This window comes from Oncorhynchus kisutch, unplaced genomic scaffold (genome assembly GCF_002021735.2).
Source record: "Oncorhynchus kisutch isolate 150728-3 unplaced genomic scaffold, Okis_V2 scaffold3967, whole genome shotgun sequence".
Lineage (NCBI taxonomy): Eukaryota > Metazoa > Chordata > Actinopteri > Salmoniformes > Salmonidae > Oncorhynchus > Oncorhynchus kisutch.
This window is the reverse complement of record NW_022265912.1, coordinates 165,809-179,832: the sequence shown is the minus strand read 5'-3', so window position 1 is coordinate 179,832 and position 14,024 is coordinate 165,809. Positions and strand designations below refer to the sequence as shown.

At 46.2% G+C, this 14,024-nt stretch overlaps 1 protein-coding gene across 6 annotated transcripts in view; it reads left to right on the top strand.

The window, feature by feature from the left end:
• Nucleotides 1-5,037, top strand: part of LOC109884151 (aryl hydrocarbon receptor nuclear translocator 2-like) — a 96,196-nt gene extending 91,159 nt beyond the window's left edge. For all 6 annotated transcript variants that reach the window (XM_031821368.1, XM_031821366.1, XM_031821364.1 and 3 more), the window contains 2 exons: nucleotides 1,345-1,490; nucleotides 2,680-5,037. In XM_031821368.1, coding sequence (XP_031677228.1) covers nucleotides 1,345-1,490; nucleotides 2,680-2,778 — 245 coding nt within the window. In that variant the 3' untranslated portion in view covers nucleotides 2,779-5,037. The remainder of the gene's footprint in view (nucleotides 1-1,344; nucleotides 1,491-2,679) is intronic.
• Nucleotides 5,038-14,024: the final 8,987 nt, after the last annotated feature.

The window sequence follows — 14,024 nt, the reverse complement described above, 5'->3', positions numbered from 1 at the left end:
ACAAACACACTGATTTGTATTTGATAAATGACATGTCTCCCTAGGAAGCCAACAGCGTGTGGCTCTCCCCTCTGATCCTCTCAGATAAGGATTTATTAACTAGTCAGGTCAAGACTTCAAAGCTGTTTATGACGTCAGCAAGATAAATCCTTGGTTTTACAGCCTTACTAGCTACTGCATCACTTTCCCCTGTGTGGTATGTAGGTGTTTTAGTTATGGGATAGGGAGGTGTGTGTGTGTGTGTGTGTGTGTGTGTGTGTGTGTGTGTGTGTGTGTGTGTGTGTGTGTGTGTGTGTGTGTGTGTGTGTGTGTGTGTGTGTGTGTGTGTGTGTGTGTGTGTGTGTGTGTGTGTGTGTGTGTGTGTAAAGTACATGTCTATATACATTAATGCAGACCATCCAGCTCTCCAGAAACATTCCTAACAGCATCTCTAACCTCCCCTGAGGGAGATATGTATTATTCCCTACATAGTGGACTACTTTTGATCAGGGCTGTCTATATATAGCACTATATAGGGGACAGTGGGCCATTTGGCATGTAGACATTTATTAGTGTTGGGCCTGTAGGGAACAGAGAACATTGATGACTGTATTCTATCTGAACACCAAAGGTACTGAAGGGTCATCTCACACTTACGCAATGTGTTGCTGACTGCTCACTGTGTCTCTCCCTCCTCCCTCTCCCTCCTCCTCCTCCTCCCTCCTCCTACCTCTCTACTTTCTCCTCCTCTCTCTCCTCCCTCTCCCCCCTCCTCCTGCCTCTCTTCTTTCCCCTCCTCCCCTCCTCCCTCTCCCTCCTCCCCCTCTCTCCTCCCCCTCTCTCCTCCCACTCCCTCCTCCCCTTCTCTCTCTCCTCCTCCCTCTCCCCCCTCCTCCCTCTCCTCCTACCTCTCTTCTTTCTCCCTCTCCCTCCTCCCCCACTCTTCCCTCCTCCCTCTCCTCCCCCTTCCACCTCCTCCTTCTCTTCTTTCTCCTCCTCCTCCCTCTCCTCCTACCTCTCTTCTTTCTCCTCCTCCCCTCCTCCCTCTCCTCCTACCTCTCTTCTTTCTCCTCCTCCCTCTCCCTCCCCCCTCCTCCTACCTCTCTTCTTTCTCCTGCTCCCTCTCCCTCCCCCCCTCCTCCTACCTCTCTTCTTTCTCCTCCTCCCTCTCCCTCCCCCCTCCTCCTACCTCTCTTCTTTCTCCTCCTCCCCTCCTCCCTCCCTCCTCCTACCTCTCTTCTTTCTCCTCCTCCCCCTCCCCCTCCCCCCTCCTCCTACCTCCCTTCTTTCCCCCCCCCCCTCCTCCTCCTCCTACCTCTCTTCTTTCTCCTCCTCCCTCTCTCTCCTCCCTCTCTCTCTCTCTAGATGTGTCAGGAGAGGGCAGTCAGAGTGGGGGTCAGTTCCAGGGTCGGCCCAGTGAGGTCTGGTCCCAATGGCAGAACCAGCACCATGGCCAACAGGGAGGAGAGCCACACTCTCACCCCAACCCCTCCCAGACAGAGGTGTTCCAGGTAACACACACCCTAACCCCTCCCAGACAGAGGTGTTCCAGGTTATACAGAGACACGCCCTAACCCCTCCCAGACAGAGGTGTTCCAGGTTGTACAGAGACACGCCCTAACCCCTCCCAGACAGAGGTGTTCCAGGTAACACACACCCTAATCCCTCCCAGACAGAGGTGTTCCAGGTAACACATGCCCTAACCTCTCCCAGACAGAGGTGTTCCAGGTAACACACACCCTAATCCCTCCCAGACAGAGGTGTTCCAGGTAACACACACCCTAACCCCTCCCAGACAGAGGTGTTCCAGGTAAAAGAGACACACCCTAATCCCTCCCAGACAGAGGTGTTCCAGGTAACACATGCCCTAACCTCTCCCAGACAGAGGTGTTCCAGGTAACACACACCCTAATCCCTCCCAGACAGAGGTGTTCCAGGTAAAAGAGACACACCCTAACCCCTCCCAGACAGAGGTGTTCCAGGTAAAAGAGACACACCCTAACCCCTCCCAGACAGAGGTGTTCCAGGCAACACACCCTAACCCCTCCCAGACAGAGGTGTTCCAGGTAAGAGACACACCCTAATCCCTCCCAGACAGGTGTTCCAGGTAACACACACCCTAACCCTTCCCAGACAGAGGTGTTCCAGGTAACACACACCCTAACCACTCCCAGACAGAGGTGTTCCAGGTAACACACACCCTAATCCCTCCCAGACAGAAGTGTTCCAGGTAACACACACCCTAACCCCTTCCAGACAGCGGTGTTCCAGGTAACAGAGACACACCCTAACCCCTTCCAGACAGCGGTGTTCCAGGTAACAGAGACACACCCTAACCCCTCCCAGGCAGCGGTGTTCCAGGTAACAGAGACACACCCTAACCCCTCCCAGGCAGCGGTGTTCCAGGTAACAGAGACACACCCTAACCCCTTCCAGACAGCAGTGGTCCATGTAACACAGAGAGACACTAACTCTTCCAGGTATCATGCACACCAATCCCAAGATCCAATATCCTACAGTAATGTGTATGAGAGGCAGGAAGAGAGGTCACCTTGGACACACTGGGCTTCAATGGCTTATTTCCTCTCCTTCCCTGGCCTGAGCCCAGTGTACACAGTGCTGTCTGATATGGCTCCACATGAAAGTCTGTGTCCCTGATCCTGACCTTTCCTCTCTCCCTCCCCGTCTGTCTCTCTGTAGGACATGTTGCCGATGGCAGGAGACCCAACACAAGGAACAGCCAACTACAACATTGAAGACTTTGCTGATCTGGGCATGTTCCCTCCCTTCTCCGAGTAGAACCCTTTAACGTTCTATAAATGGAACACTGCTCTGTTCTTCCACTAGAACCCTCTGATAGAGGAAAAGGAATAGAACACAATGTGCTGGTTCCTTCATGTCTCCCCAACCTCACACACACACACCCACACACTATCACACAGTGAATGTCCAGATGCACCCTCTCATAAACACACACACACTCTGACACATACCTGTTTCCTTTACGAGAAGAGTGTTGGTTCTATAGAAGACTGGTACATTGCTAGTGGTGTACTGACCTTTTCCTTTGTAATAATGTCTTCTTCATTCACTTAAATGATGCCTGTTCTTTTAACAAAGGCTTGTGAATTTAAAGGTGCAATCTGTAACTTTCATTTCCCCTAGTGGCATCTTGAAGTACTACAAAATATGCCAAGAAGCAGTAAAAAAATATAAAATCCTAGAAAATTCACCTGTGCAGACCCCCCCCCCCCCCCCCCCCCCTTCCGTTTGCAAACAATTGCAGAGGCAGGCAGCACTTTTGGGGGGGGGAACAAAAATGACAGATTGCACCTTTTAAGCTGCCAATATCCACTTTGCACTCCACTCTGCCAAACTGCCCCAGGCCAAGAGACACTCACCACACTGATCAATGTTGGTACTGATACATATTATCATACAGTATGTCACTGCTGCTCCTCCCTCAGTATTACATTAAGCTTTATGCTGTAAATTATACCTATATGTAGTGATGTTCATAACACCTAGATAAAACCTACGGAAGTCTAGAAGGATTCTGTGTAGAAAAAATCAAAATAAAGATTCCACTCACCGGCAAAAGTCGCTAAGCTACAATGCTTAAGTGCACTTCATCGAAGCTAACCGCTAAAACTCACCAGCTTGCTAAAAAGGGAAAAACCGCCATACCGCCAAAGCAACGCAGTACAGTATATATACTAGTTTAGTGTATCCTTGTGGCTCTCGCTGCTCTACTTTATAACTTTATTATATTATTCTCTTTTCTGATTATTAACAGAGACTGAATTCTACTTTATAGCGAGGGAACTTTTACATGATAGATTGTGTACCGTGTCTCTGGTTAATGACTGATGGGACAGAATGATAGATTGTGTACCGTGTCTCTGGTTAATGACTGATGGGACAGATTCTACAACTGGAATCCTTTTGCTAAAAAAAAATCTAAAAATGTATGTTTTTGTAAATAATGTGATTTTTATGTTGACTCGTTACTTTTACACAGTATACGTTGTTTTTTGTGTAGGTTTATGTAGGTGTCATCAATGTGTGCAATGTGAGTACATATTTAACTATCGGTATTTAGTTTAGTCTTAATTGTACATTGAGTTTAAGGAACCTGTATAAAAGTGTGTAAATGTTACCCATTATTTTTGTTTAACACATTTTTGTGCTTGTGAAAATAAATGTTTATTGGTTATGTGGCTTCTAATCAAAGAAGTGTTTCCGGGCAGATTTTTGTGTGGTGGAATATAGAGTAGAAATAATAAACCCAAAACCATAAAGTGCAAGGAGAACATCGGAGAACACGGAGGAAACAAGGTTTTATTTCTAATTGTTCCAGACAAGTAATAGTGTGCCATTGTTTGAGACACATCCTTGTCCGGTGTTTTTGTAATGGAGACGATCTCCAATCTAGTCTAAAGATTAGATTTGCCAAGGGATATGTTAGGTCTGTCTCTACTGTAGGTTTCTGTTTCTTGTCAAAACATATAGTCATGAGAAGATGTGTGTGTTTATCACTCATTCATTGGAGTCCTCCCGGGCCCTGTCCTAGTGCCAGTAACAACAGAGTGCCCTTCCTTTCTGGGAGGAATCAGGGTGGACGTGAGGGAGGTGCTGAGTTGGGCTTTCTCCCATAGTTCACAGTCTGAAGGTGTGTGTGCTTGAGTACTTACTTGTGTGTGGTGAATTCGCAGGCATGTCCCACTCTTTCCACACTATCACTTCACACAAGACAAGATGGGTGTGTGTCTGTTTTCCTTTAGGTGGATCTGGTGGACTAAACGGGACATGAGTCTGCAGAAAGAACATCAAAATGGCTGTTTCAATAGTAAAATGGCTACCTCTTCCTTTCTCTTTCCTTCACGAACACACTGAGATGACTAGATATGGTCAAATGGTACAAATGAAAAAAACACTGCTGAACTTGAAAAAGGAAGTGACACAGTAAGAAAATATTTTTAAAAGTGTTAGATACAGCCACTCTCTTGACCTTGTCACACTTCTGTTAGGGCTACTAGGTGACCTGAGCCGAGCTGTACTACTAGTCTGGTTATGCACCCAGACTTATACAGTCGTGATAAAGTACACCCTTTGGAAAGTGGTCTTTTTATTTTTGGGCACATGAACATTTGAGATAAATTCCAACCACATTCATTGATAAATGTAACCCAATGGAACAAAAAAACACAAAAAATGTACTTTGAAAATGTTATGCAATTAACGGCAGGTAGCCTAGTAGTTAGAGTGTTGGGCTAGTAACCATAAGGTTGCTAGATCAAATCCCCAAGCTGACAAGGTAAAGATATGTCGTTCTGTCCCTGAACAAGGCAGTTAACCCACTGTTCCTAGGCCATCATTGTAAATAAGAATTTGTTAAATAAAAAACAATTAAAATGACCAAAAATGCAGTTTCCTTATGCAGAAAAAATGTGTACACCCCTACCTTTATCATGGCTTAAATGTGGATCTGGTGCACCAATACAGGTGCAAATTATTAGGAAATCATTAGAGAGTACCTTGGAAGTGTACAGCCTTCCATAAAGATTAGAAACTTGGTTTGGTCTTAACCATATGGGTGTATGGTAACACATCAGCCAAGATCAAAAGACCTCAGAGGCCCTCAGAAGAAAGATTACTGATGACCATGGGTCTGGGAGGAATAACAAATCCATTTCCAAGCAAAGTACATCGTTCCACTGTCCGATAGATCATCTACAAATGGAGACAATTCCAGACCACAATCTACCTAGGACAGGTCGTCCCACCAAATTCAGCCCAAGTGCTGATCGAAAGATGCTCATAGAAGTCTCTAAGAACCCCAGGGTAACATCAAGGAATCTACAGGCCTCTCTTGACACAATCAATGTCAAAGTGCATGAGTCAACTGTCAGAAAGAGACTGCACAAACTTGCCCTACATGGGAGGCCAGGAAGGAAGAAGTCCGCAAATATCAAGACCAGAGTGACGTTTGCCAGACAACACCTGGGTAAAGACCAAAACTACTGGAACAATGTGCTCTGGACAGATGAGTCAAAGGTGGAGTTGTTTGGCCGCAATTCCAGATGCCATTTTTGGCAAAAACAAAACACTACCTTTGAACAAAAGAACCTCATACCAACCGTAAAGCATGGAGGCGATAGAATTATGGTTTATGGCTGCTTTGCTGCCTGAGGGCCTGGCCAACTTGCCATCATAAATGATAAATTCCATATTGTACCTGAGAATTCAACTATAAATTCCATATTGTACCTGAGAATTCAACTATAAATTCCATATTGTACCTGAGAATTCTTGAGGAGAATGTGAGGCCATATGTCAAGAAGCTGAAGCTGAACCGAACAAGGATCTTGCAACAGGACAATGATCCAAAACACACAAGCAAAGCTACAACAGAATGGCTCAACAAGAAGAAATGGAGGGTTATGGAATGGCCGAGTCAAAGCCCAGATCTGAATCCTATAGAAATGGAGGGTTATGGAATGGCCGAGTCAAAGCCCAGATCTGAATCCTGTAGAAATGGAGGGTGATGGAATGGCCGAGTCAAAGCCCAGATCTGAATCCTGTAGAAATGGAGGGTTATGGAATGGCCGAGTCAAAGCCCAGATCTGAATCCTGTAGAAATGGAGGGTAATGGAATGGCCGAGTCAAAGCCCAGATCTGAATCCTGTAGAAATGGAGGGTTATGGAATGGCTGAGTCAAAGCCCAGATCTGAATCCTGTAGAAATGGAGGGTTATGGAATGGCCGAGTCAAAGCCCAGATCTGAATCCTGTAGAAATGGAGGGTTATGGAATGGCCGAGTCAAAGCCAAGATCTGAATCCTGTCCAAATGCTGTGGGGCGACTTGAAGAGGGACGTGCATGTATGAAATCCCTCGAACATAACACTGTTGAAGCAGCAATGTAAAGAAGAGTGGGGGGGGGGGGATTTACTTTTTTTATTTTTTATAATTTTAGATGTTTTTTTGTAATGAATAAATGATTACAAAGTATAATCTTTCAGTTTCATTTGTTAAATTAGGTTATCTTTATCTGTCAATAGTGTTGAAGTGAAGATTACATATCCATCTGTCCAAATAAAAAAGCTTTCCAGTAGGTGTACTTATTGTCCCCTACTGTATTTAGAGTTTGCCTGCTTTAAGAACGCATGCAATGCTATGGTTCTGCGTCCACCATAGTTGCCGAATCTTTGCTTGAAAGAATGGTCTGAGAGGAAAATATTGGAGATGGCACACTGAAAAGGGTTTCACTGTGAGAGGGGTTTATGGGAGGATTCAATAACACTTCACAGGAGATGGATGTGTGTGTTTTCAGGTGGCTCTCGTGTATTTAACCTACTCGGACCTGGTTCTACTGACACCAGTGTAACTATACTGAATCTGGTTGCTTTCAAAACACACATCCTGACATGTTACTGTACAGCTTGAATGATAGAGCCTAGTGTGAAGACAGTGGAACCTTTTGCTCCTGGTGAACAAGCTAGCTTGCTAACGTCATGTACAATGTGTGTCTTGCAAATCACATCCTAAAGGTGATATTTTCTGGTCTTTTGAAAGCAAAATGTATTTTGGAGAACTGTCACAAACACACCAGGGAACCGAATTCGTATGTGAAAATGACCTCGAGGGTCTGGAGAGCCAAATTTATGACATACGATGATTTCAAGGTATTCATATCCCTTAACTTATTCAAGCAATCAATCACATGTATTTATAAAGCCCTTTTTAAATCAGCATATGTCACAAAGTGCTATACAGAAACCCTGCCTAAATCCCCAAACAGCAAGCAATGCAGATGTAGAAGCACGGTGACGAGGAAAAACTCCCTAGGAAGAAACCTAGAGAGGAACCCGACTCGGAGGGTTGGCCAGTCCTCTTCTAGCTGTGTCAGGTGGAGATTATAAGAGTACATGACCATTTAAGGCAGATTGTTCTTCAAGATGTTCAAATGTTCATAGATGACCAGCAGGGTTGAATAATAATCACAGTGGTTGTAGAGGGTGCAACAGATCAGCACCTCAGGAGTAAATGTCAGCTGGCTTTTCATAGCCACGCATTCAGAGGTCGAGACAGCAGGTGCGGGAGAGAAAGTCAAACAGCAGGTCTGGGACAGGTAACACATCTGGTGAACAGGTCAGGGTTCCCTAGCCGCAGGCAGAACAGTTGGAACTGGAGCAGCAACACGACCAGGTGAACTGGGGACAGCCCGGAGTCATCAGACCAGGTAGTCCTGAGGCATGATCCTAGGGCTCAGGTCCTCCGGGAGGGAAGGGAGAATTCACACAGGACACCAGATAAGCCAGGAGAATGACACCAGATATAACAGACTGACCCTAGCCCCCCGGCACATAGACTATTGCAGCATAGATTCTGAGATGGGTTGGTCAGGGGACACTGTCACCCAGTCCGACGATACCCCCGGACAGGGCTAACCAGGCAGGATATAACCCCACCCACTTTGCCAAAGCACAGCCCTCACACCACTAGAGGGATATCAATAGACCGCCAACTTACTACCCTGAGACGAGGCTGAGTATAGCCTGTGAAGAGCTCCTCCACCGTCTCTGACTCAACCCACTCAAGTGCCGCACCCCTTCTAGGGATGACATGGAAGAGCACTAGTAAGCCTGTGAATCAGCCCCTGTAATAGGGTCAGAGGCAGAGAATCACAGTGGAGAGACAGCAAGGGCAGTTCATCGCTCCAGTGTGTTGACGTTCACCTTCGCACCCCTGGGCCAGACTACACAACCATAGAACCTACTGAAGAGATGAGTTTTCAGTAAAGACTTAAACATTGAGACTGAGTCTCTCACATGGGTAGGCAGATCATTCCATCAAAATTGAGCTCTACAGGAGAAAGCCCTGCCTCTAGCTGTTTGCTTAGAAATTCTGTTTGCTAATTCCACATTTTACAGCCTGAATTCAAAATGGATTATATTTATTTTCCTCACCCATCTACACACAATATCCCATAATGACAAAGTGAAAACATGTTTTTAGAAATCTTTACACATTTATTGAAAATTAAATACAGAAATATGTTATTTACATAAGTATTCCGAACCCAGAGTCAATACATGTTAGAATCACCTTTGGCAGTGATTATAGCTGTGAGTCTTTCTGGGTAAATCATTTTAAACACTATTTTGTACACAGTAAGTACATGCAACTTACGTTAACCAAATTACTCTTGAACCTATTTTGGCTTGCCATTACTAAGGGGTTGAATACTTAGACTCAAGACATTTCAGCTTTATTCTGTATTAATTTGTAAAAATGTCTAAAAACATAATTCGACTGACATTAGGGGGTATTGTGTGTAGACCAGTGACAAATCTAAATTGACTCTATTTTAAATTCAGGCTGAAACACCACAAACTGTGTAAAATGTCCAGGGGTAGCCTAGTGGTTAGAGCATTGGGCCAGTAAAAGAAAGGTTGCTAGATTGAATCACCGAGCTGACAAGGTAAAAATCTGTTGTTGTAGTCAGCCTGGAACGTGGTCAATAGAGTAGGCCTATCAAAATACAAAGACAATTGATGCAGATAAGGGATATACACAAAAAACACAAACAACAATGTGCAGTGATTAACCATGTTCAGGTGCTGAGTAATGTTTCCTGAGACCTGAAGACTTGCATTAGCCCGTTGAGCTAACACAGTCATCAGGGAGCTAACACAGTCATCAGGAAGCTAACACAGTCATCGGGGAGCTAACACAGTCATCGGGGAGCTAACACAGTTATCGGGGCGCTAACACAGTCATTGGGGAGCTAACACAGTCATTGGGGAGCTAACACAGTCATCGGGGAGCTAACACAGTTATCGGGGCGCTAACACAGTCATCAGGGAGCTAACACAGTCATTGGGGAGCTAACACAGTCATCGGGGCGCTAACACAGTCATCAGGGAGCTAACACAGTTATCGTGGAGCTAACACAGTCATCGGGGCACTAACACAGTCATCAGGGAGCTAACACAGTTATCGTGGAGCTAACACAGTCATCGGGGAGCTAACAGAGTTATCGGGGGGCTAACACAGCCATCGGGAAGCTAACACAGCCATCGGGAAGCTAACACAGCCATCGGGAAGCTAACACAGCCATCGGGAAGCTAACACAGTCTTGTGTCTCTCAGTAGACCAAGTCTTTCACACTTCAATGAGAATTTTCCATTGAAAGGGCTTTTTTGTCCAGGACTAAGCTTAGTCTGTGTCCAGGAAACCAGACTAAAGTGTGTTGTAATTAGAGTGTGTGGAATGTGTGATCTCCAAAGCACAGCCGAAGCAACACGATTCCCCAAGTAAACAGGTTGTTGGTGTTTTGGAGTTTATTGCCGTTGTCCGTGCAGAAGAGCGTGATTCAAGCCTGTCAGCACACAAGACTGACAGACAAACAGAAAGACAGACGCAAAACCCAGCCCTGGGAAACAAGGCAGATTTCACACACACTCCACGGAGGATTCCACACACACACCACGGCGGATTCCACACACACACCACAGCGGATTCCACACACACACCACGGCGGATTCCACACACACACCACGGCGGATTCCACACACACACCACGGCGGATTCCACACACACACCAAGGCGGATTCCACACACACACCACGGCGGATTCCACACACACACCACGGAGGATTCCACACACACACCACGGCGGATTCCACACACACACCACGGCGGATTCCACACACACCACGGCGGATTCCACACACACACCACGGCGGATTCCACACACACACCACGGCGGATTCCACACACACACCACGGCGGATTCAACACACACACCACGGCGGATTCCACACACACACCACGGCGGATTCCACACACACACCACGGCAGATTCCACACACACACCACGGCAGATTCCACACACACACCACGGCGGATTCCACACACACACCACGGCGGATTCCACACACACACCACGGCGGATTCCACACACACACCACGGCGGATTCCACACACACACCACGGCGGATTGCACACACACACCACGGCGGATTCCACACACACACCCCGGCGGATTCCACACACACACCACGGTGGATTCCAAATCTCATCTCAGTGGTGATTGCAGGGCCTGGAGCAGAGAGCTGTGTGAACGACATGCCTTTCTAAAGCACAGCATTAACAATACTTCAGCTTGACACTTTCTAATAAACACCAGGCTACCAACTATGAGGTTATGAAAATCAGGCATGATAGACTGTGGTAGACGCCAGACAAACACCAGTGCATGTAGCTACAGATAGACCACGCCTCTAGTTAGTTATCTCTCTCAGAAATATTTCAGAGCTTAGCAGATGTCAGATAGGTATTTACAGGCTAATCTTAGTGCGTGTCATGTCAGGTAGGAATTCAGGCCAGGCATCCATTTATAATAGACTACCTGTACATTCAAGACCTCATAAATAGATTCTGGAGAGGTGTTACCAAGTGAGCTTGCCAGCGTGCGTGAGGTGTGTGTGAAACTGAGCTAACATGGAGAGAAATCAGAGAAATCAAGCATATGGGCGACATCATCTCACACATGCACTCTGAACAAACATTTCCTCTTAAAAGATAACTGTTGATTTACTATACATGATGAGGGAGATATCATACTGTATGTAGTTATTTCTTCCTCGTAAGCAGTTTTTTTCTGGTCAGGACACATGGTCATAACTAGGTCTTGAACTGTTTCCTGGTCAGGGCACATGGTCATAACTAGGTCTTGAACTGTTTCCTGGTCAGGGCACATGGTCATAACTAGGTCTTGAACTGTTTCCTGGTCAGGGCACATGGTCATAACTAGGTCTTGAACTGTTTCCTGGTCAGGGCACATGGTCATAACTAGGTCTTGAACTGTTTCCTGGTCAGGGCACATGGTCATAACTAGGTCTTGAACTGTTTCCTGGTCAGGGCACATGGTCATAACTAGGTCTTGAACTGTTTCCTGGTCAGGGCACATGGTCATAATTAGGTCTTGAACTGTTTCCTGGTCAGGGCACATGGTCATAACTAGGTCTTGAACTGTTTCCTGGTCAGGGCACATGGTCATAACTAGGTCTTGAACTGTTTCCTGGTCAGGGCACATGGTCATAACTAGGTCCTGGACTGTTTCCTGGTCAGGGCACATGGTCATAACTAGGTCTTGAACTGTTTCCTGGTCAGGGCACATGGTCATAACTAGGTCCTGGACTGTTTCCTGGTCAGGGCACATGGTCATAACTAGGTCCTGGACTGTTTCCTGGTCAGGGCACATGGTCATAACTAGGTCCTGGACTGTTTCCTGGTCAGGGCACATGGTCATAACTAGGTCCTGGACTGTTTCCTGGTCAGGGCACATGGTCATAACTAGGTCCTGGACTTTCCTGGTCAGGGCACATGGTCATAACTAGGTCTTGAACTGTTTCCTGGTCAGGGCACATGGTCATAACTAGGTCCTGGACTGTTTCCTGGTCAGGGCACATGGTCATAACTAGGTCTTGAACTGTTTCCTGGTCAGGGCACATGGTCATAACTAGGTCCTGGACTGTTTCCTGGTCAGGGCACATGGTCATAACTAGGTCCTGGACTGTTTCCTGGTCAGGGCACATGGTCATAACTAGGTCCTGGACTGTTTCCTGGTCAGGGCACATGGTCATAACTAGGTCCTGGACTGTTTCCTGGTCAGGGCACATGGTCATAACTAGGTCCTGGACTTTCCTGGTCAGGGCACATGGCCATAACTAGGTCCTGGACTGTTTCCTGGTCAGGGCACATGGTCATAACTAGGTCCTGGACTGTTTCCTGGTCAGGGCACATGGTCATAACTAGGTCCTGGACTGTTTCCTGGTCAGGGCACATGGTCATAACTAGGTCCTGGACTGTTTCCTGGTCAGGGCACATGGTCATAACTAGGTCCTGGACTGTTTCCTGGTCAGGGCACATGGCCATAACTAGGTCCTGGACTGTTTCCTGGTCAGGGCACATGGTCATAACTAGGTCCTGGACTGTTTCCTGGTCAGGGCACATGGTCAGGAAAACCTGGCGCTAAAAATAATCATCAGATCTCCTTCCAGGGAGAGAAATCATCTCTGTTTGGTTCAGCACAGCCCAAACCCTGACCAATAACACTGAGTTTTGTGCTGAAAGGATACTACTTCATATTCAGAAGGAATGTGTGGGAATTGTATATTCTGTAGGGTACTTTTCTACATTCCTCTCACTGTCAGATTACAACCTTGCTAAAACAACATGTTCTTTTCCAGAGGGGAGTGTTTTCCCAATGCTAGTCCTGTGGTGTCGTAGTCGGGATGAAACACCTTAGAGCAGTGTTTCCCAAACTCCATCCTAAGGACCTGCATATTTAGGTTTTTGCCCGGGCACTACACAGCTGATTCAAATAATCAATGCTTGATGATTAGTTGATTCTTTGAATCAGCTGTCTAGTGCCAGGGGCAAAAACCAAAACACACACCCAGGAGGTGTGTGGGAAACCCTGTCGTAGGACATCAATTATAACTGGTGTTACCCACTTCTATAAATCAGCCGCATTGTAATGTTTCGTGGTTGAGTGCTTTTACAGCACAGGTACATGAATATGATGGTTTCCTACCACACACACACACACACACACACACTGAGGGGCAGGAAGGAAAGTGCGCTCATTGGCTAGGAGATTTACCCTCAGGCAGAATGTGTGACATTGTTTCCTTGTCATATCTCTCACAGGAAGAGAGGCTTTAAAGAACAATTCTTTGGGGATGAACGGAATGAATTAGATTCTGCTTGTTTCATATTTTTCTCTCGATCTCACGTGGAGAGCCAGAGGCAGATTCTTTATGTTATGTCTTTGGTGCCTTTTTCTGTGCATTCAACTGTTAAAGGTTCTACAGTGGATTTAATATGATGGCTAAAGCATTTCACTGCTGTCTTATCCAGGTGTTTGTAGCTTCAGGACAAACTAGCACCATTAGTAACATGCGTGTGTACTTTATCCAATCAGTGTAACACCTTACCAGCAGCTAGGCTACTAGCTGAAGGCTGAATACAAC